The 23629-nt window shown below is 42.0% G+C and overlaps 2 protein-coding genes across 3 annotated transcripts in view; one reads left to right on the plus strand and one right to left on the minus strand.

Annotated features, from left to right (window-relative positions):
* Positions 1–6548, minus strand: part of lrwd1 (leucine-rich repeats and WD repeat domain containing 1) — a 47788-nt gene extending 41240 nt beyond the window's left edge. For both annotated transcript variants that reach the window (XR_013577520.1, XM_078548402.1), the window contains exons 1-2: positions 6287–6548; positions 789–888 (exon numbers count right to left, since the gene is read on the minus strand). Coding sequence is in view for 1 of the 2 variants with exons in the window: in XM_078548402.1 (XP_078404528.1) it covers positions 789–868 (80 nt within the window). In the remaining variant the exon portion in view is untranslated. The remainder of the gene's footprint in view (positions 1–788; positions 889–6286) is intronic.
* A 430-nt stretch (positions 6549–6978) lies between these two features.
* On the plus strand, positions 6979–16267 carry alkbh4 (alkB homolog 4, lysine demthylase). Its single transcript, XM_078548407.1, has 3 exons — positions 6979–7204; positions 12366–12563; positions 14954–16267. Exons 1-3 carry the CDS (start codon positions 7100–7102, stop codon positions 15626–15628), a joined length of 978 nt encoding a protein of 325 aa, XP_078404533.1. The 5' UTR covers positions 6979–7099; the 3' UTR covers positions 15629–16267.
* The last annotated feature ends 7362 nt before the right edge of the window (positions 16268–23629 follow it).

A 23629-nucleotide genomic window follows, 5' to 3' on the forward strand; every position in this document is an offset into this window, starting at 1 on the left:
CCCAGGTTCTACACGAGCAGTTCCTGTTTTGCCTGTCATTTTGCTTAAACAGATTTTTCTTTTCCCAGTACAACAATGCACATTCTACCATTCACTGTGACATTAACTACATGCACAGAGGCAAGTTATTCCTCTACAAAATAGAAGTAAATTGTTCTGGAGCTTTGCTCTTCAAGTATCAGGTTACTGCCCATTTAACATCACCTTACCACTGCCAGTCATATAACAATCTAGCAAGCATTGTAGGTAAACTTAAAAAAAATGCTGGGACCGAAATGATTTATAAAACTGCTGGTAATTTTCCGAGGCTGAAACTCACTATCACACATGATTTACCCTGACAATTTTAACACATTGAAATAAATTTAGAACAACCACTTTTAAGATGATGTTCAGGTCTTTATAAGAGCATAAGAAGTAGGAGCAGGATAGGCCATTCAGCCCTTTTGAGCACGCTCTGTCACTCAACGAGATCATGGCTGATCTTCTATTTCAACACCATTTTCCTGCACTATCCCCGTATCCCTTGATGTTCTTTATAGAAATCTATCCACCTCAGTCTTGAACATACTCAATGTCTGAGTATCCACAGCCTCTGGGGCAGAGAATTCCAAAGATTCACCACCCTCTGAATGAAGAAATTCCTGCTCATCTCAGTCCTAAATAGCCTGCCCCTTATTCTGAGACTGTATCCCCTGGTTTATTTACTGATGCATATTACTTTCAAAATGAATGGCAGATTTTACATGCATTATGTTTTATGAGAAAATTGTATCAAACCTTCTTACTTGATTTTCTTGACTTGTCCCAATTTGGAGTGTTTTGGAATTGCTTTTTCAAGCAACAGTTCTTTTGTGATCTTGGCCATTCTTGAAATTGGTTTATAGCCTTTGAAAAAAAATCAGCAAAGTTTCAACTCCGACACCATTCCTTCACTCATTGAAGTTTGCGCAACAGAATGCAAATACACCACAGTCCTGATGGCAGGTTTGTAAAGCAATACCTAGTCAAAACCTATTTACCAATATCAAATGCTGCCAGTCTGAAAAATCAACAAACTTCAACTAAATCACTTAATGAATTTTTAAAGAATTGAAATTCCAACTATTTCCAGATATCTTTGCAGTAAATGGTAGTGCTAAGCTCACTATAATATGCTCTAAAGTTTTTGACGCAGATGTATGGGAACAACAGGACTGAGCTTCACAATGTATCCAATAGAAAGTCATGCTGGTGCTATAAGAGATATCAGGCCTAATTCACCGCAGTGCTCAAAATTTGCATGAAATGTGCTTTAATGAATGTCAATGAATATTAATAACTTAAAGGTATATAAAATACTAATTTTTGATATTGTTTTGGTGTTCAGAGTTTCTTGAGAAATCATTTGTCTTTTTATTAAACTTGATAATGGCTCCCTACTTCATTGACTTTCTAAATAGTATTTGGCTTTGTATTTGCAGGGGACCAGCAAGAACAGATTCCTCAATAATTTCATCTCGGTGCTTGCTCTGAAGTCAAAAAAAGAAGAAATTAATCCGGAATACTATCGGAATTCAGAATTTCAAAAACCATCAACTTCTGCAGACAAATGCAATTGTGGAATATTATTCCCAGATCGCTGTGTTTTAAACTAAATCCAATCTATAATCTAATCCCGTATATTACTAAACCTAATGATTCACAAATATAATACATGCTCTTAAGTAGAGAATACGGACTCAGAATGTTAACTCTGTTTCTCTCCCCACAGATGCTGCCGGACTGCTGAGTTTTTCCAGCATTTTCTGTTTTATTTCAGATTTCAAGCATCCGCAGTATTTTGTTTTTAACCTAATGATTCATGTTTTAGGTAAATGAAGGGGACAACAGGAGGAATGTTAAATTACAGTGCCACAACTTCCATCATTTTCGGGGGTATTCCTTCACCTATTTTGATGACCTTGTATTTTTCTCCCCTCAAATGAGAGGGTCTTGTACTTCAGGATAGCCATGTTCTCAAACCACTCCCACTCTCCACTCGCTGATGCACTGCACTCTGGATGAGAAGACCCTCACATCCAAGGCACCTGATGTCAACCATAAGCTATGTCAACACAAGAATTCTTCGCCAAGAGTTCTGACACCAAAATGTTCTGATGCACTGGGCTCAATTAAGTGGCCTACATATCATATGTCAAGAGTGCAGAAAATACTGGATTCTCAAGCTGTCATTTTAGCTTGTTTGTATGCACGGTAAATTACTAGTTACACAGAAACAGTGAAGGAATTACACACAGGCTTTTTGGCCCAATGCATCCACGTTGCCCAAACAAAAGTTAACCAATCTAATCCCACCTTCCAGTTAGTTATGCTATGTCCGTCTGTATCCAAATTCTGTATATCAACCAGTTGTAAATAATCCTACACAAAATGGGTACAACAAATGATATTTCTCATGCTCCAACTATAAGGTGACAGTGGAATTCACACAATCAGTTTTCAGCATAAGGATGTGAAAATTCTGATTATCCAATGGCATAAGATCTCTAATTTATTTAAGTCATTTGCTTACAAAAATTACCAAGCTCAAACTAGCGAGCCATCTTTTGTAGTTATAAGCAACTCCTAAAAGGTAGCCTTTTATACGCAATGCAATTGTCAGACCGATTGCATGTCTACCACTTTGATATAATCTCCTCCTATTCAGAGATTGTTTAACTTGGATTGTTTGAAATTTTAGCTTGAAACATCTTCTCTTGTTATTTACATCACAATTCAAATGATTGATCATTTACATTTTTGGTAATCAAAACAATTTAATTATCCTGTGACCCTATGTAACATGACCAAAATGTAACTATGTAACTAAACATCTGAGGACAGGTTCAGCTCAATGATCAGATAAAAACGTTTCTGTTTGTTACTTGTTAATACCATAATAAGGTATTAAGATAAGGAGTGATTTTGTTTCCTTGCTGCAGAGAGACAACACATCAGGCAGTTATAAATATTTAAACGTTGAATAAATCTAATGATTACAAAATAGATAAATGTTGTCAGCTGTGGTTCAGCTGATAGCACTTTGGTAGCACTCTAGTCAGAAGGTTGTGGTCCAACTCCAGAGACTTGAGCACGAAATCCCAGCTGACACTCCAGTTCAGCACTGAGGGAGTGCTGCACTGTTGGATGTGCCACCTTTCAAATCAGAAAATGGCCCAGATTTTCCTATGAGAGGCAAAGGGACAGTTTTTTGCTGTTTCCGTTGCATATAGTTTCCACAGACTTTTAGCCCACTTGTCAGTGAAAATTTCTAATCTTCTGGTGTCTGTTTGAATTCTGTGAGCAGGCCAAGCAGCAAGAAAGCTGTTCAAACAGTCAGACTGAAAAACCCTCACAGAAAGCAAAACAGGCAGTAGGTCACAGGAAATATCAGTTAAATTTAAATCATTGTAGAGGAAACAAAATAAAGATTGGATCATATACATGTGATTTAAAAAGTCGTAAGCAAAATTCAAAAACTAAAGTTATTTTAATGTTCATAAAAATCTGCAACATCAATTTTCTTGAGGGAATGAGGCTCTATACTCAAGTTCAATTTTTCAGGGTCAGAGAGGTTCCTCTGCTAACTGCAAATTTTAATAGGATCAGTGTAACTAAAATAAAATTGTGGATGCAGTGAATAAAGCAAACAAGCTCACAGAGGATAAAACCCCTAGTCCGTCAGGATTGCATCCACAAATTTTAAAAAAAATCTAGGGAATGTAGATTCCTTCTTGAATCCTTCTTCATAGGACAAAATAGAACAATTAGAAATGTGAAGTATAATAATGAAGTCAGCATGGATTTCAAAAGGGAAAATGTTGCTTAGTCAACCTTATTGAATTTTTTGAGGAGGCAAGAGAGAGGGTAGACAATGGTAATGCAGTAGCTGTAATTTATCTGGATTTTCAAAAAGTCTCCGATAAGGTGCCCCATAGTCAGCTAATGAACAAGGTCAGAGAATGTGGAGTCAGGGGACAAGTGGCAGGATGGATTGCTAGCTGGCTTCAAGATAGCAAGCAGAGAGTGGGAGTAAAGGGTAGTTATTCAGTGTCAGAAGGTGGGAAGTGGTGTTCTACAAGGATCAGTGCTGGGGTCACTGTTGGTCACAGTTGACATTAATGACCTGGACTTTGGACCCAAAAACACAATTTCCAAATGCGTGGGTGACACCAAACTGGGGAGGGGGTATAGTCAATACTGAGGAGGACTACAAAAAAATTCAGGGAGACATTAATAAACTTATAAAATGGGTAAATAATTGTCAAATGAAGTTCATCATAAATAAATGTGAGGTAGCATATTTTGGTAGGAAAATTAGGGAGGTCACTTAGTCCTTCAAAGTTGTAAGTGTAGATTGGGATAGAGGAACAAAGGGACCACAGAGTGCAAAGGCATCAATCACTAAAAGTTGTACCACAAATTAACAAGGCCATCAAAAAGCAAACCAAGCAGAAGGTTTTATTTCTAGGGGGATGGAATTGAAAAGTAGGGAAGTTATGCTGAACCTGTATTGAACTTTGGTTAAACCACACCTAGAGCACTGTGTGCAATTCTGGTGGCCATAGTATAAAAAGGATATGGAGACAATGTACAGCGTGTAGAAAAGATTTATAAAGATGATAACAGAAGTGTGGGCCTTTCCATATCAGGAGAGGACTGACAGGCTGGGTCGCTTTTCTCTTGAGAAAAGAAGGTTGAGGGGTGACCTAAATGAGCTCTTTACAATTCTGAAAGGTTTTGATAGAGAGGGTACAGAGAGAATGTTTCCTCTTGTGGGAAAGATGATAACTAGAGGCCATCAATATAAGGCAGTTGCCAAGAAATCCAATAGGGAATTCAGGAGAAACCTCTTTACCCAAAGAGTGATGAGAATGTGGGACTCGCTACCGCAGGAATGGTTGAGGTGAATACTGTATATGTATCCAGGGGAACTGAGACAAGCATATGAGGGAGAAGGGGATAGATGGTTATGATTGTAGATTTAGATGGGAGAAGGCTCAAGTGGAGCTCAAACTCCAGCATTGACTGGTTGGCCCGACTGGTCTGTTTCAGTGGTGTGTGTGTGTGTGTGATATATTATATATATATATATAGAAAACCATACAGGGTGTTGGTGGAGCTGGAGTACTGTGTACAGTTTTGGTCCCCGTATTTATGAAAGGATATACTGGCATTGGGAGGCAGTTCAAAAGAGATTCACTAGGCTGACTTATCAAGAACGGCTAAACAGTTTAGGCCTTTATTCATTCGGGTTTAGAAAATTGAGGGGTGATCTTATTGAAATGTACAATATTCTGAGGGGGCTTGACAGGCTGGATGTTGAGAAGATGTTTCCACTAGTGGGGGAATCCTGAACTAGGCAACATAGTTACAGAATAAGGGGACACTCATTTAAACAGATGCAAAGGAATTTCTTCTCTCAAGGGGTAGTAAATGCCTGGGATTCTCTACCTCAGAGAGTTGTGGAGGCTAGATCACTGAATGTATTTAGAGATAGGTAAATTTCTGAAATATTGGGGAGTTGAGGGCTATGAGGAGTGCACAAAAGAGTCGAGGCCTGGGGTAGATCAGCCATAATCTTATTGAATGGCAGGGCAGACTTGAGGGGCCGAATGGCCTACTCCTGCTCCTATTTCTAATATTCTTATGTACATTTGTGTATATGCAATGATGACTATTAGTGTTGAAAACTCATTTACTCCTGATTGAACAAGGCTTCAGTTGTATCATCAGTCTTTGGATAATTAGCCTAAATTCACACCTTAGCAGTGATTTCTGTGCAGATTCCCATCTGTGGAGACTGCAGCAGCATAGCCTGTGGGGGAGCAGGGCTTAACTGACAGAAATATCTTGATTCCCATCCTTAACTACACGTACATACGCCAAAAGTTGCTGGCAGTTTTACCCAGTAGCAAGCAACAGTGAGCTTTGACAGCCTTGTCACAATGAACATAGGAAATCCAGGCCATCAAACGGTGTCTCATATGCCCTGGATCCCCCACGGTGACTTGGCCAACATTTCATTTCTCAGCCAACATGACTAGAAACGGATTATCTGGTCATTTCCCACATCGCTGCTTGTGGAATCTCGCTCTACACCAATTAGATGGATGAAGGTTTTCTTACATCGCAGCAATGACCACTCTCCAAAAGTAATGGATGCGAACGGCGCTATATAAACACAACTTTGTCTTTCTTTAAATGACTGCCATTCACATGATTTTGACCAGAGGCACCAAACCGTAATGAGCAGTTTCCTCACCTCAACCGGTGCAGATTTTGCAATGGAGCAAATTCCCAAACAGCAACGGGTATCTCGGGCCCGGCCGGTCCGGCTCGATAATATTCAATCTTTAAATTATTTAAATCAGGCCCCGCGGTATCCACAGAGACCATACAGTGACTTTCACCGCGTTTGGCCTGGGCTAGTTACCGTCTCTTGGCCAGTTGCTGCTGGATGCAGTGGAAAGTTTCCGGCCGATTTCAGGCCGAGCTCCGATGCTCGCGTCAGTTAGCGCATGCGCACTTTTCGCTCTCTGACAGCGGTTGACATCTGCGCACTCCCCGCTCTCAGTGACGGCAGTAGCGCCTGCGCACTCTCCGCTCTCTGACGGCAGTTAGCATCTGCGGACTCCCCGCTCTCAGTGACGGCAGTAGCGCCTGCGCACTCTCCGCTCTGTGACGGCAGTTAGTATCTGCGCATTCCCCGCTCTCTTAGCGCTTGCGCACTCTCCGCTCTCTGACGGCAGTTAGCATCTGCGCACTCCCCGCTCTCAGTGACGGCAGTAGCGCCTGCGCATTCTCCGCTCTCAGTGACGGCAGTAGCGCCTGCGCACTCTCCGCTCCGTGACGGCAGTTAGCATCTGCGCACTCCCCGCTCTCAGTGACGGCGGTTAGCGCCTGCGCACTCCGCTCAGTGACGGCTGTTAGCACCCGCGCCTGCGCATTCTCCGCATTCTCCGCTCTTTGGCGGCTCCAACTCTGGCCTTCTCTGGACCTGATGTAGTGGCTGCTATGGCGGCCTTCCTAGGTTCGGACCGGTGGCTTTGAGTCGGAGGGGAAGAAATAGGTGACCATGGCCGCGGAGAGCACCGGACAGCCAAACTGCGGCTGCAAAGGGATCCGTTCGTGCCTGATGTGTGAGCGGGGCAGGCTTGAACGGTTTGCCCAGTTCCAGCAGGTAAGAGAATAAACCAAACACTGGATCTGAGCAGTGAAAACTGATTTATTGATGGGTGAGTGGATAGAGCAACAACAACAGCGATAAATCCTGAAACATTAAACTTTTGCTCTTTCCACAGATGCTACCTGAACCTGCTGCGTATTTCCTCCATTGTCTATTTCGGATTCCCAGCAGCATTTTAGTTTTGTGTTAAGATAATTGTAATATATAATATAATAATTGTTATATAAAACCTGCAATATTGGAAACTTGAAACGAGATCAGAAAATGGTGGAAATACAGAGCAGGTCAGTCAGCAGCTGAAAAGCACTGAGGGTGCAGTGCACCCCTTCACTTAGACTGGTACAGGATCTTACACCCAGTCATATTTAACTCCTGTCTCTGCCACTGTACCTAGAAAGTTATGGGTCCAAGTTTAGGGGAAGGCAATGGCGCAGTGGTATTGTCACTGGACTAGTAATCCAGAAACCTAGAGTAATGCTCTGGGGGTACCTGGGTTTGAATCCCACCATGGCAGATGGTGGAATTTGTATTCAATAAAATCAATCTGTGAGCGCAGACTCTTAAATGCCCTCTGAAATGGCCTAACAAGCCGCTCAGTTGTATCAAACCGCTACAAAGTCTCAAAAAAGAAATTAAATTGGACAGACCACCCTCTGCAAAGTCCTAGAGAGCTGTCTCACAGACTAGTCACCCTCGCAGAATCATACATCAATCATACAGACTAGTCATCCTCACGGAATCACCTGCAGAGGAGGCAGTACAGTCCTCAACATCAACTCCGGCCCCTCCAACTACCAGGTCAAACATGGGCAAGGAAACTTACTGCTGATTACCACATACAGCTAATGAATCAGTGCTTCTTCATGTTAAACATCACTTGGATGGTTCACTGAGGGTGGCAAGGGTAAGGAATGTACTCTGGGTGGGGACTTCAATGTCCATCACCAAGAGTGGTTTGGTAGCACCATTACAGGCCGAGTCGTAAAGGATATAGCTGCTAGACTGGGTCTGCGGCAGGTGGTGAGGGAACCAACAAGGGGGAAAAACGTACTTGACCTCATCCTCACCACCTGCCTGCCGCAGATGCACCTGCCGTCATGTTGATGATACCCTCCATTGTGTTTTGTGGCACTACCACCATGCTAAACGGAATAGGTTTCGAGCAGACCTAGTAACTGAAGACTGGGCATCCATGAGGTGCTGTGGGTCAGCAGCAGCAGCAGAATTGTACTTGAACACAATCTGTAACCTCATGGCACAGCATAACCCCTGCTCTATGATTATCAACAAGCCAGGGGATCAACCCTGGTTCAATGAAGATTGCAGGAGGGCATGCCAGGAGCAGCACCAGGCATACCTAAAAATGAGGTGTCAACCTGGTGAAGCTATGTCTACTACATGACTACTTGCATGCCAAACAGCAAAGGAACAGGTGGTAGACAGAACTAAACGATCCCACAACAAAAGGATTAGATCTAAGCTCTGCAGTACTGCCACATCCAGTCGTGAATGGTGGTGGACAATTAAACAACTCACTGGAGGAGGAGTATGCACAGATATCCCCCTCGTCAATGATGGGGGAGCCCAGCACATCAGTGCAAAAGATAAGGCTGAAGCATTTGCAACAACCTTCAGCCAGAAGTGCTGAGTGGATGATCCATCTCGGCCTCCTCCGGAGGTCCCCAGCATCACAGATGCCAGCCTTCAACCCATTCGATTTACTCTACGTGATATCAAGAAAAGGCTGAAGACACTGGATAGTGTAAAGGCATATATCTAAAAATGAGGTGTCAACCTGATGAAGTTATAACACAGGACTACTTGCATGTCAAACAGCTTAAGCAACAAGTAGTAGACAGAGCTAAGCGATCCCACAACCAACCTGACAATATTCCAGCAACAGTACTGAAGACGTGCTCCAGAACTTGCCGCGTCCCTGGCCAAGCTGTTCCAGTACAGCTACAACACTGGCATCTACCTGGCTATGTGGAAAATTGCTCAGGTATGGCCTGTACACAAAAAGCAGGACAAATCCAACCCGCCAATTACCGCCCCATCAGTCTCCTCTCCATCATCAGTAAAGTAATGGAAGGGGTCATCAGCAGTGCTATCAAGCGGCACTTGTTTAGCAATAACTTGCTCACTGATGCCCAGTTTGGGTTCCGCCAGGGTCAGTCAGCTCCTGACCTCATTACAGCCTTGGTTGAAATATGGATAAAAGTGCTGAGCTGCCGAGGTGAGGTGAGAGTGACTGCCCTTGGCATCACGGCAGCATTTGGCCGAGTGTGGCATCAAGGAGCCCTAGCAAAATTGGAATTAATGGGAATCAGGGAGAAAACTCTCCACTGGTTGGAGTCATACCTAGCACTAAGGAAGATGGTTATGGTTGTTGGAGGTCAGCCATCTCAGCTCCAGGACATCACTGCAGGAGTTCCTCAGGGTAGTGTCCTTGGCTGAACCATCTTCAACTGCTTCATCAATAACCTTCCTTCCATCATAAGGTCAGAAGTGGGGATGTTCACCGATGATTGCACAATGTTCAGCACCATTCGTGAATCCTCAGACACTGAAGCAGTCCATGTCCAAGTGCAGCAAGACCTGGACAATATCCAGGCATGGACTGACAAGTGGCAAGTAGCATTCGTGTCACACAAGTGCCAGGCAATGACCATCTCCAACAAGTGAGAATCTAACGATTGCTTCTTGAAGTTCAATGGCATTATCATCACTGATTCCCCCACTATCAACATCCTGGGGGTTACCATTGACCAGAAACTGAACTGGACTAGCCACATAAATGCTGTGGCTACAAGAGCAGGTCAGAGGCTAGGAATCCTATGATGGGTAACTCGCCTCCTGACTCCCCAAAGCCTGTTCACCACCTACAAGGCACAAGTCAGGAATGTGATGGAATACTCCCCACTTGCCTGGATGAGTGTAGCTCCCACAACACAAGAAGCTTGATACTGTCCAGGACAAAGCAGCCCGCTTGATTGGCACCCCATCCACAAGCATTCACTCCCTCCACCACTAACACACAGTAGCAGCAGTGTGTACCATCTACAAGATGGACTGCGGGAATTCACCAAGCCTCCTTCGACAGCACCTTCCAAATCCACGACCACTACTACCTAGAAGGACAAGGGCAGCAGATCGATGGGAACATCACTGCCTGGAAGTTCTCTTCCAAGTTGCTCACCATCCTGACTTGAAAATATATTGCCGTTTCTTCACTGTCGTTGGATCAAAACCCTAGAACTCCCTTCTAACAGCACTGTGGGTGTACCTACACCACATGGACTGCAGCGGTTCAAGAAAGTGGCACACCGCCACCATCTCAAGAGCAACTAGGAATGGGCAATAAATGCTGGCCCAGCCAGTGAAACCCACATCCATGAATGAATAAAAAGTTGCCTTGAACAAGACCTTCCATTCAGCAAAACCCTCCAAGGAGTGGAGGGTATTGAGTGGGAGAGAAATTAAGGAGCATGACTGCACAATGGTGGGACAATTTATTTTTGATGGAAGAGATAAGGGAGGATGTGCTGGGACATAGAATGGGACAAGGTTTGAGTGGGGCCATGGAGCGATTTGACAATGAGCACAAGAATCTTGAGATTGACTTATGAGGGAAATAGGGATCTGATGAAGGATGGTTCAGATGGAGGTGCAGACTGCGAGCGGAATAGGAGCTGGGCTGGAGATTAGAGAATGGATGTTTGTGTATGGTGGACCTGTGGAATAGAACCATAGAATGGTTACGGCACAGGAAGGCCATTCGGCCCATCAAGTGCAAGCTGGCTTTCGGTATTAGCAATTTAACCAATCATTCTCTGTCCCTGCATTTTCTTTCCCTTGAAATGCTGATCCAATTCCCTTTTGAAAGCCACAATGGAATCTGCCTTCACCAGGCATTCCAGATTGCAACTATGTTCTGCATAAAAAGAGTTTTTTCTCATGTCACCTTTGCTTCTTTTGCCAATCACCATAAATCTTGACCTTTCTGCCAATAGGGAAGTTTCACCCCTTGTGATTTGGAACAGAAGTGGACATGAGTGGTCTTGGCAATGTACTAATGTGATGTTTAAAGTAAAGTGTGGCTCAGGTCACCACATTTCAGTTTCATGTGAACAAGCAGTTGGTGTCTGAGGTGCAAAATTCCGATGGGAACCAACTAGAATGGCTTCAGTCTTGCAGATGTTGAACTGAAGAAAGTTCTAGCTCATGGATCATGTGGCAACTGTGCCCTTATGCTGCCTAAATTCAAAACATTCATGAGGTAATAGCAGTGCTCACTCCACTTTAAAAGATATTGTAGATTGCTGGTTCTAAAATGGTAATTGTTGTAGGGTATTGGTTATTGCTTGGTAGGTCTTAATGCACAGTTTTAAGTAGGTTAACTGTATATACTTATTAACTACAAGCACTGTGTACATATACACAGTAAAGGGTTCAAGCTAGGAGCTGTTTCCATGCTTACTTGTGCACATGGCTCTGTCTAACACCTAGAGTGACTCCTAGGTGTGGATCATGTGTTCTGTTATATCACTGTGGGTGGTACTATGCTCAGTCCCACGTTAACCCTATATGTGCCAGACCCTTATACCACAGTAATGTTATCAATTCTACTGAGCAGTGAGAAATGGCTCTCCTTTTAAGTGCCTTAGATATTTCATAGAATACTTTTACAATTTATTTCAATAGCTCTCTCCATCTTGGTATTTTTCCAATAGAACACCCCATCCTGGGCATTTGACCCCTGCTAAGCACCTCTAGGAAACAAAGTAGCTGACACTGGGATAACTACAATGTTTTGTAGTTATACACCAGATCTTGTCCCAGTGTCTCAACTTTTTGAATCTTTGCCTTTTTCTTTTGTACAAACAAGTCAGTCTTATCTCTGATGTTTTCTTGCTTGTATATGAATTAACTCTAAAATAAAAGCAAAAGACTGCAGATGCTGGAAATTGGGAATAAAAACAGAAAATGCTGGAAAAACTCAACAGGTCTGGCAGCATCTGTGGAGAGAGAAACAAAGTTAACCTTTCGAGTCAGTATGACTTAACTCCCTTACTTGCTTGCTAGTGGGCTAAATGTTCATTTCGTCAATGTTCCTGAAGGAGGTGAAACACTGTCACAAATGCTCTTTCCACAGAAAAAGTACCACTTCATTTATCACCCCGCATCGGGCTTGGCAGTGGGGGATGACTCTTCTAGTTTAAGTGGCTGGACTTTTCCATTTCCTGGAGTATTTTTATTAGACAATTTTATGAATGAAGAGGAGGAAACAGAACTGGTGAACCTGATGGATAGCAACGAGTGGAAACCCTCACAGTCTGGACGCAAGAAACAGGTTAGCTTTCCCTGTCTCAGAGGAAAAACATGCTCTTATGGGTCATTGTCGGAACAGTTTTACACATCCAGTTTTACAACACTTCTTTTTTTGCCTGGGTGAATGACAGAATATTAAGTTTTTGGTTATTTTGAGTGATTGAAGGTAGAAACTGTTAATATTTAATTTCTTTCCTGTTTGACAGAGTCTTGGCATTGGCACAAACCAACTTTCCATCACTTGTGGGACAATCTTTCCCAAATCGCCCAATTACATTGATCCTGCCACCTATCAGTCCTTACAAATACATGATTGGTTATATGCTGTTGCCTTACAGAGGGTTCTTTAGTGCAAATCAAACTTAGGATCCTAAAGTAACCTGCCACTATTGTTTAAAAAAAATGCACTCATACTTACACTGATCATTTTAGGTTTCCTGGTTTGAAAGTTTGCTTTCTTGTGTTCTATATTCTCAATATAGTATTGTCCTCAGCCTCGTGGAACATGATGTTGAACACCATGTTGGCTAACTGGAAGCACCCCACTGAGCTTTCATTTTTCTTTTTGCTGAATATTTTTGTTTAAATGATCCATTGAGTTGAAGGAGTTACTGAGATAGGTAACCACAAGCAAACATCATAATAATGCACAATCATTAATCCAATTCCATTTCTTTTGAATGTCATTTAGATCTTCGAGTGTTATAATTTAATATCACATTGGCCTCAGTGTAGTTCCATTCTGGGTAGGTTTATAGAAAAGAATATTTGAATTTCATATCAGAACAAATTCAAAATGAACTTGAGTGGATAATTGATTTTTTTTAAAAATGGGAGTTGATGAGTGGACTGTGGCTGACATTGTGGTCAGTTAAATATCAGTGAGTGAAGCAGACAAGGTAATGAGGAAAGTAAAGGGATTTGCAGTCGGTTGAGCAAGTTGACATGTTTGTCATATCATGATGCTTGCCTTGATCTGAAAGGAAACATTATGTATTTATCTAGCAACTTTCATATCATCAGGCTCTTTCAAAGCGCTTCACAGTACTTTTTGAAGTGCAGTCACTACTGTAACACAAGGGAACCAATATGTGTACAGCAAGATTACACAACAAGCAATCAGTGAATAGATGATCTCATTTTTAGCAATTTAGGTTGAGGGCTAAATGTTGATTCACTGGGAGAACTGTTCTGCTGTTCTTTGAATAGTCCCATTGGTTCTTTTACATTCTCCTGAGGGGGCAAATGGAAATTTCTGTTTAATGTCTCATCCAAAAGATGGAATTTCCAAAACTGCAGCACTCCCTGCGTACAAGTTAATTGATTTAAAATACTTTGTGCATTCCACTTGGGGAAAAATACAGCCTTTTATCTCAGACTATCAATTAAAGCTGCTTTGTATTGTTTGGTCCTATGATGTTACACCTGTGAAAATTGGCTTTTTTATTTTGTCTGCTATTCCATCCACAATGGTTTGATGAAAAGTTTTAAAATTAAAAATAATAATCTAATTGTTGACAATACTGTAGTCGTACAGAAGTAGTAGTACAGAACTTGAATATTGCTGAAAAAGAGACACGATAACTAAGCTTTTCATCTTGCACTCATCAGGATAGCTCACTAGAAATTACCAAACTGTAACGGGGGAACAACAATTTATACTGCATAGGAAGAGAGTGCTGATTAGTTGGCAAGTGGGCTCTGATTGGTGGAGGCATTGCCATGGAGAATGCAGCACGGAGCAGTTAACTGCCCAAAACAAAAACAGAATTACCTGGAAAAACTCAGCAGGTCTGACAGCATCGGCGGAGAAGAAAAGAGTTGACGTTTCGAGTACTCATGACCCTTCAACAGAACTGTGTAATATTAGGAGAGGGGTGAAATATAAGCTGGTTTAAGGTGGGGGGGTGGTGGTGGTTGTAGGGACAAGCAAGCAGTGATAGGAGCAGATAATCAAAAGATGTCACAGACAAAGGAACAAAGAGGTGTTGATATTATCTAAGAGAATGTGCTAATTAAGAATGGATGGCAGGACACTCAAGGTACAGCTCTAGTGGGGAAGAAGTACTGCTCTGCTCTCCGACAGGATTTCCGTATCTCTCTTCTGCCTTGTTCACCTTAGTTAACTGCCCAGCTTGTTCAAATTCAAACCTGCATTCAGCGTGGCAATGCCTCCACCAATCAGAGTCCACTTGCTAACCAATCAGAGTCCACTTGCTAACTAATCAGTATGCTCTTCTCATGCAGTATAAATGGTTGTTCCCATGTTACTGTTCGGTAATTTCTTGTGAGGTATCCCGATGAGTGTAAGACGAAAAGCTTAGATAGCATGTTTCTTTTTCAACAACAATACTGTAGTTACTTTTGTGTTTTCGTTCAGTATTACTAATGTTTTTCTTTGTCAACATACAGGACTATGGCCCAAAAGTGAATTTTAAAAAGCACAAGTTGAAAGTGGGAAGCTTCAGTGGCCTGCCATGCTTCAGCCATCTCCTCATAAACCGAATGATACAACACCCTATGTTGAAAAGCTTTTTTCCTGTGGAGCAATGTAACCTGGATTATAGACCAGAACGAGGCTCTTCCATTGACCCACACTTTGATGACTGGTGGCTGTGGGGTGAGCGTCTGGTCAGCGTGAACCTGCTGTCTGAAACCACATTATCAATGTCTTGTGACTCAGAGAATTTCATCCCGCTACATCGTAATGAAATGGTGTGCAATGCACCATCATATGATCCAGTAACTGGTAATTCAGAGAGCATGTTTAATTTCCATGGAGATAACATTCCAGTTCATTGCACAGACAACTGTAGCATGAAAAGGACTAGTGACACAGGTCAAAGGCCAGTCCCTTACAAAGATGTAGAAGTAGCCATTAATTTGCCAAGGAGATCTTTAATTGCTTTATATGGGGATGCACGATATAAATGGAAACATGGCATATACAGGGAAGATATCAAGTCAAGGCGGATATGCTGTACCTTTAGGGAGTTATCGGAAGAGTTCAGCCACGGAGGGAACCAAGAGGCACTGGGGAAAGAGCTTGTGGATATAGCACTGAGGTTTCAGGGTGTTCCTGTATAAAATTACTACTCTAAAGCATCAAGCATAAGTGACCTCCATTATAAACTCAGTTTTGGGATAGCTACAAAAAACATGGTATTTAAGTTATTTAACCCATATCCGTATGCTGTTGCCTGGTTAAAAAAGGATGCAATGGGTGTGTCAGTCTGCCTGCAGGCCTTTGTAGCTTTATAAATGTTTGCCTAGAGATTTACAAGAATAGTGAGCTTCTTCTGACTTTTTCTGCCGCCCCATTGGGGAAACAGCTGCTCTCGACTCCAGCCCCTATAATCGGGAACACTTTTGGGGGAAATTATGGTATCAGAATAATGTCTTGGCACAATTGTCCACTAATGCACCGTGCACATGAGCCATAACCAGGCTTTTATTAGTGAGGGAAGTGCAAAAAGTAAGCTCAGAATCCAGAATCAATTTATCCAAATTTACTGCAGCTAGGTGGTGGTTTGAGTATTGACCTGTTGTGAGAGGACTTGGCCTATTTTTAATTAATAAATGAGCACACAATTCAAATTATTCCAACCTGTCAAATTGCCTCTTCAGAAACCACTGATTCTGGTTTTCTCTAAGCAAACAGGTAGTGATCTGCTTTACTGTCAAATATTTAGATTTTGATTTAAATAAATGTTAATATATTGTAAATTAATGTGCTCAAATATAACTTTGGGTGTTATGCCAGGGTGATTGAAGTTAGCGTTTTGGAAATTCTTTTACCAAATGAGCTTAAGTTTAAACTAATTCTGAATTTTAAACTAGTTTGTTCCCTACTTCAGTTTTGTAAAATATCAGCTATTTGGGAATGGGACAATGAAAGTGACATTTTACCAAATGTATATCTAGTTTTAATATTGGAATTCTACAGAATTATATTTTTTATTTTGTATGCTATTTTTATCAGATTCTTGAATGAATCCTGTATTGAAATAAGTCAGTAATTTTTATAAATAAAATGTCAGGTCAGGTTATTTATGAAGATAAAGAAATTGGTGAGCTAAATAGTATCTGTTTTCATTTTCAATATTTTAGGATAGGTGAGTGACTAAAATTACTTCAAAATAATTAACAATGGAAATAGTTTTAGCTTAGTTTCAATCTGCACGACCTAATGCTATTTGCAACAGAGTGGCTAAATAAATGTGAAAGGAGAGAAATGAGCACAAGGTTAGGAACAAGATTAGACCATTCAGCTCATCGAGCCTACTGCTCTGCCATTCAATACAATCATGGCTGATCATCCACTTCAATGCCTTTTTCCTACAGTATCCCCATATCCTTTTACATTATGGACACTTAGAAATCTGTCAATTTCTGCTTTAAACATACTCAATGACTGAGCTTCCGCAGCCCTCTGGGATAGAGAATTCCAAAGATTCATAACCCTCTGAGTTAAAAGATTTCTCCTCAAGTCAGTTCTAAGTGACTTCCCCCTTATTTTGAAATTGTGTCCTCTGGTTCTAGATTCCTCAACCAGGGGAAGCATTTTACCTGCACCTACCCCGTCTAACCCTTTAAATATTTTGTAAATTTCAATGAGATCACCTCTCATTCTTCGAAACTCTAGAGAATACAGGCCCAGTTACCCCAATCTCGTCATAGGACAGCCATATGAACATGGAGCAGGAGTAGCCCACTCGGCCCTCCAAGCCTGCTTTGCCATTCAATAAGGTCATGGCTGATCTGATTGTAACCTTCTGCCTACCCCTGATAGCCTTTCACCCCCTTGTTAATCAAGAAACTATCCAGCTCTGCCTTAAAAATATTCAAAGACCCTGTTTCCACTGTCTTTTGAGGAAGAGAGTTCCAAAGACCATGACTCTCTGAGGGAAAACAATTCTCCTCACCTCTGTCTTAAATAGGTGACCCCCTTATTTTTAAACCATGAGCCCTAGTTCTAGATTCTCCCACAAGAGGAAACATCTCCACATCCACCCTGTCAAGACCCCTCAGGATCTTAAAGGTTTCAATCAGGTAATCTTTTGCTCTTCTAAACTCCAGTGGGATACAAGCCTAACCTGTCCAGCCTTTCCTCATAAGAGAATCCACCATTCCCATTATTAGCCTAGTAAACCTTCTCTGAACTGTTTCTAACGCATTTACATCTTTCCTTAAATAAAGAGACCAGTGCTGTACGCAGTTCTCCTGATGTGGTCTAACCAGTACCCTGTACAACTGAAGCATAACCTCCCTACTTTTGTATTCAATTCCCCTCGTAATAAACAATAACATTCTATTAGCTTTCCTAATTACTTGCTGTGCCTGCATACCAGCCTTTGGTGATTCATGCACTAGGACACCCAGATCCCTCTGAATCTCAGAGCTCTGCAATCTCTCACTATTTAGATAATATGCTTCTTTTCTTCCTGTCAAAATGGACAATTTCACATCCCCCCCACCCATAACCTATGTCACTTTGTAGCCCCTTACGTCCTCTTCGCAACTTACTTTCGTACCTGTCTTTGTGATGTCAGCAAATTTAGTAACCACACCATCCATCTGTCCCTTCATCCAAGTCATTTATATAAATTGTAAATTTTGAGTTGAGACCCCAGCACTGGTTCCTATGGGACACCACTTGTTACATCCCACCAATCAGAAAAAGAACCATTTATGGCTACCCTCTGTTTCCTGTTAGCTAAACCAATTTTCCATCCATACCAATATGTTAACCCCTACACCACAAGCTTTTATTTTCCACAATAACCTTTGATGTTGCACATTCTCAAATGCCTTCTGGAAATCTAAGTACAATGCATCCACCAGTTCCCCTTTGTCCACAACACATGTGACTTCTTCAAAGAACTCTAATAAATTAGTTGAACATGACTTCCCCTTCACAAAACCATGTTGACTCTGCCTGATTGCCTTGAACTTATCTAAGTGCCCCGCTTTAACGTCTTTTATAATAGCTCCTAACATTTTCCCTATAACATATTTTAAGCTAACTGGCTTGTAGGTTCCTGCTTTCTGTCGCCCTCCCTTTTTGAATAAAGGAGTTACATTTGCTATTTTCCAATCTAATGGAACCTTCCCTGTTCCCATGTTCATATGTTCCTATGGGCAAAGTCAATATTTTAAAATTCAACATTCTTCCCCATTTAATGTATGTATTTCAAATGTTCTTGTCTGTATTCTCAATCCCACCTCTAATTAGATTGGAAAATTCTACAGTGGGGAAAGTTGCTGGCTGGAACATGGTTAAAAAACGTCTGCCTCAGGAGAAGAAATAAAAGCACGAGCTCCACGCTCCAGAAATTCTGTTGTCCCGTGATCTGTACCAAGTGATATTGTACTCCAATTATGGCCAACTTGAAATCCTTAACTGTTATCACCATGCATATGTTAGCTTCAATAATTTCTCACCATTTTTCTGCTAGAAACTATAGCAAAGGTTTGGCCCAGCTTAGATTAATGGGTAAGGCATTGCCTCTCCATACCATTGAGAGCTTGACTGTTCTTTCCGATCTCTGGTGTACCTGACCTGGGGTGCTTGATGAATTCACGGAGTGCAGAATAGTTATATTGCTGAGCATCTATTCATTGCAGCAAACTAAAACTCTTAAATTCCTAATAGTTAATACTGTATAATTAAGGACACATGTAAATGATTAAATTTAAAAATGCAAAACACTGCAGATGCTGGAAATCTGAAGTAAAAACAAAACGCTGGGAACCCTCCACAGGTCAGCAAGCATCTGTTGAAAAAGAAACATAGGATTAACTTTTCAGGCCAATAACGTTTCATCAAAGCTGGAAGATGTTACAAAGTAAGTATTACTAAGTAGAGCAAGGCCTTGTAATCTAGTGCAGAAACTTGGGCAACATCAAAAAGAGAGGAACAACAACTGAATATTAATAAGATGCAGATGCTGAGATGGATGAGTGGAGTAATGAAAAAGGACAAAATCAGGAACCAGCACATCAGGGAGTCCGTGAAGATTGTAGGAGTATCGAAGGAAATAGCTAAGAGATTAAAATAGTATGGTCATCTGTTATGGAGCGAGAGAGAGAAAATGTGATGCAAGTGATGGAGATGGGACTGCTGGGAAGAAGGTAAAGAGGAAAGCCTCAGACCAGATGGAAAGATGTGGTGATGAGATACTCAAATGCAGTAGGATTGGAAGAAGATTGGGTGACTGATGGGAGGAAATGGAGAAGGGTGATCAACCAGCATTGTGGCTGTAAGTAAAATGGGAAAAGCAAAAGAAGTAGAGCTGGGGAAACGGACAAAGGAGATGGTTAAATGATGGAAGTTTCTCCGTCTCCATCGCATCTGCTTTGACGTTGCCACCTACCTCAAGAGTTTCCAAAATGTCCTTTTTCCTCAGCTGGGATTCCTGTTCTCAATCCCCTTGCCCCACCACTGCTTGAATGTGTCCATCCCATTTCCTACATTTACATCCTTACCCCTTAACTCCCTCCCATACAATAGTCCTCACCTTGCAACCCACCAGCTTCTGCATTTTCCACCACTCCCTGTATGATTCCAACACCAAACACATCTTCCTACTCCCTCTTGTCCCCATTCAGCTTCCTCTGACAACCTGGTCACCCTCAACCCCTTCGTTGCCACCATCCAGAGCCCCAAATGATCCTTCCAGGTGAGATTATTTTACTTGTACTTCAACTTAGTATACCATGTGTGCAGCTATCATTGTGGTTTCCCCTACATTGGGCAACCAATTGGGTAATTGCTTTGCTGAACATCTCCATTCTATCTCCAAGTGTGACCCTGAGCTTCCGGTTGCTTGCCTTGTCATTCTAAAAAATTTTTTGTCCCCCTGCAACTCTGACCTTGGAGTCCTACTCTGTTGCAATGTAGTTCAAAATGAGCTTGACGAACAGCACCTCATTGTGGCTGTGACTCGGGATCTTTATAATTCACCAGAACGGGCAGAAAAGGCCTACGCCTATATTAGCTATGATTTAGTTGGTAGCAATCTCCGCTTTAAATCAAAGGCAGTGGGTCTAAATATCATTCCAGAGCACGTGATCTAGGCTGACATCCCATTGCAGTACTGAGGGAGTGCAGTACTTTGGATGAGACATTAAACTGAGGCCCCTCCTATCCTATTGTGTAAAGAATCCCATGCCACAATGCAAAGAGTAGGGCTGTTCTCTATGTCCTGACCAATATTTTTCCTTCAACATCATTAACAAGAGATTATTTGGTCATTTCTGTTTGTGGGATCTTACTGTGCAAATGGTGGGTACACCACCACCTGTAAGTTCCCCTCCAAGCCACACATCATCCTGACTTGGAAATGTATTGCCATTCCTTCACTGTCGCTGGATCAAAATCCTGAAACTCCCTTCCTAACAGCACTGTGGGTGTACCTACACAACATGGACTCCAGCGATTCAAGAAGGCAGCTCACCACCACCACCTCAAGAGCAACTAGGGATGGACAGTAAGTGCTGGTCCAGCCGGCGAAGCCCTCATCCCATGAGTGAACATATTCTTAGGGGGCATGACAAGGTAGATGTTGAGAAGTTGTTTCCCCTTGTTGAGTCTGGGACCAGAGGGCATCATCTCAGTAAGAGGTTGCCCATTTAAGACAGAAATGAGGAGGAATTTCTTCTCTCTGAGGGTGGTCAATCTGTGGAATTATTTGCCGCAGAGGGCTGTAGAGGCTGAGTCGCTAAGTATATTCAAGGCTGACATAGACATTTTTAGTTAGTAAGGCAGTCAAGAGTTATGGGGAAAAGGCAGGAAGGTGGAGTTGAGGATCATCAGATCAGCCATGATCTCACTGAATGGCGGAGGAGACTCGATGGGCTGAATGGCCTGCTTCTTCTCTGTCTTATGGTCTAAATGTATATGGCCCGACTAATGTAAATAATGGAGCTGTTTGAATGAACAAAACATCACTTCAGAAAAAGGAGTTTGTGGGGCATAACTTATTACAAAATTACAACAGAATAGACTTATAAAAACACTAACCTATTTCCTGGATAAATTTACCTTTTTTAAAGAAGTCCCAGAAACCTCTTTGTACCACAATAATGCTCCAGTAATTTCACCTCAGATTGAGAATTTCTTCTACCTCTGCAGATTTATAACACTAGTCCCATGCTCCCTTCCCTTCATCATTCCATATTTTCTAGAAGGGTATGTATCTACCTGCATCAACTGGATCCCTCTGCTCTTCCTTGTACTAGTTTGTCAACTCTTTGAACAAAGTATCCAACCCAACTGCTGTAGTAATTTCCATAAAATTTCTTGGGAGCACAAGATTGATGGAAAACATGGTTACAATTATTCAATTGTGAGACAACGTTACCGTGAAGTCAGGAACGATCTGTGCAACAATGCTGAGAAGAGCATGAATTAAAACGGATCATGTTACTTCACAGAATCAGAGAATTGTTGCCACACAAAATGAGGCCTTTCGGGCCATCGTGCCTGCACTGGCTCTCCATAGGAGCAATCTATCTAGTACCACTCGCCTGCCTTCTCCCCTTGCCCTGCACATTCTTCCCTTTCTGATCACAAAACAATTTCTTCTTCAATGCTCAACTGAACGTGCCTTCATCACACTCTCAGGCACTGCATTCCAGATACTAACCACTTGCTGCGTGAAAAAGTTTATCCTCATGTTGCCATTGCTTCTTTTACCTATTGCCTTGAATCTGTGTCCTCTTGTTCTCAATCCTTTCACCAATGGGAACAGTTTTCACCTATCTACTTTGTCCAGGCCCCTCATGATTTTGAGCACTTCTGTTAAGAACATAGGAACAGGAATAGGCCATTCAGCCCATCAAGCTTGCTCCTCCATTCAATACAATCACGGCTGATCATCCACTTCAATGCCTTTTCCCCACACTATCCCCATAACTCTTTATGTCATTGGTATTTAGAAATCTGTCAATCTCTGCTTAAGGCATACTCAATGACAGCTTCCACAGCCCTTTGGGGTGGAAAATTTCCAAAGATTCACAAACCTTTGGGTAAAAGCATTTCTTCTTATCTCGGTCCTATGTGGCTTCCCCCTTATTTTGAAATTGTGTCCCCTGGTTCTAGACTCCCTAACCAGGGGAACATCTTATGGACTTACCCTGTCTATCCCTTTAAACATTTTGTTGGTTTCAATGAGATCACCTTTCATTCTTTGAAACTTTAGAGAATACAAGCCCAGTTTCACCAATCTCTCTTCATAGGACAGTCACAGAATTGTTATGGTGCAGGAGGCAGTTATTTGGGCCATCGTATCTGCACTGGCTCTCTGAGCAATTTAACTTAGTGCTAATATCCTGCCTTTTCCTCGTAACCCTGAACATTGTTTCTATTTAAATAATCATCCAATGCCCTCTCAGTTCCACCATCCTGGGAACAAGCTTGGAGAACCTTCGGTGCACTCCCTCTATGGCAATAATATTCTTCCTAAGGTAAGGGACCAAAACTGCACACGGTACTCCAGGTGTAGTCGAACCAAGATCCTATACAATTGAAGCAAGACTTTACTACTCCTGTGCTCAAATCCTCTTGCAATAAAGGCTAACATACCATTAGCCTTCCTAATTGCTTGCTGTTAGTGTTCAGTGATTTATTGACGAGGACACCCAGATCCCTTTGTAAATCTACACTTTCTAATCTCTCACTATTTAAGAAATATCAAATCTCTCAATTTCTCCAAGGAAAACAACCCCAATTTCTTAACAGCAGCTCATTCCTCAACCTGCTCAATTGGATTACGCATTTTGTTTTTGCAGATTTGTATTGCTATCACGCTTCTAATCTTTATAATTGCACAGTTCATTTTACGTGCCTTGGGCAGTTAAATCTCCTCCGCCTGATTAGGGCTATTACAATAAAAGTTTTGTCACGAAGTTTCGTTTCTTGGCTCGCACCTGACACCAGCCGTCAACAGAGGGTGCAGGCCGGAGCGGGACCTCATGGGATTTGTAGTTCCCAGCTGGCGAACCGGATATTAAACCTCAGGTGACGCCGGCCGGAAGGAACTACAATTCCCAGAATGTAGTGCGGCCGCTGACACCCTGGAGACG

The sequence above is a fragment of the Cetorhinus maximus genome, chromosome 9 (assembly GCF_964194155.1).
Source record: "Cetorhinus maximus chromosome 9, sCetMax3.hap1.1, whole genome shotgun sequence".
Lineage (NCBI taxonomy): Eukaryota > Metazoa > Chordata > Chondrichthyes > Lamniformes > Cetorhinidae > Cetorhinus > Cetorhinus maximus.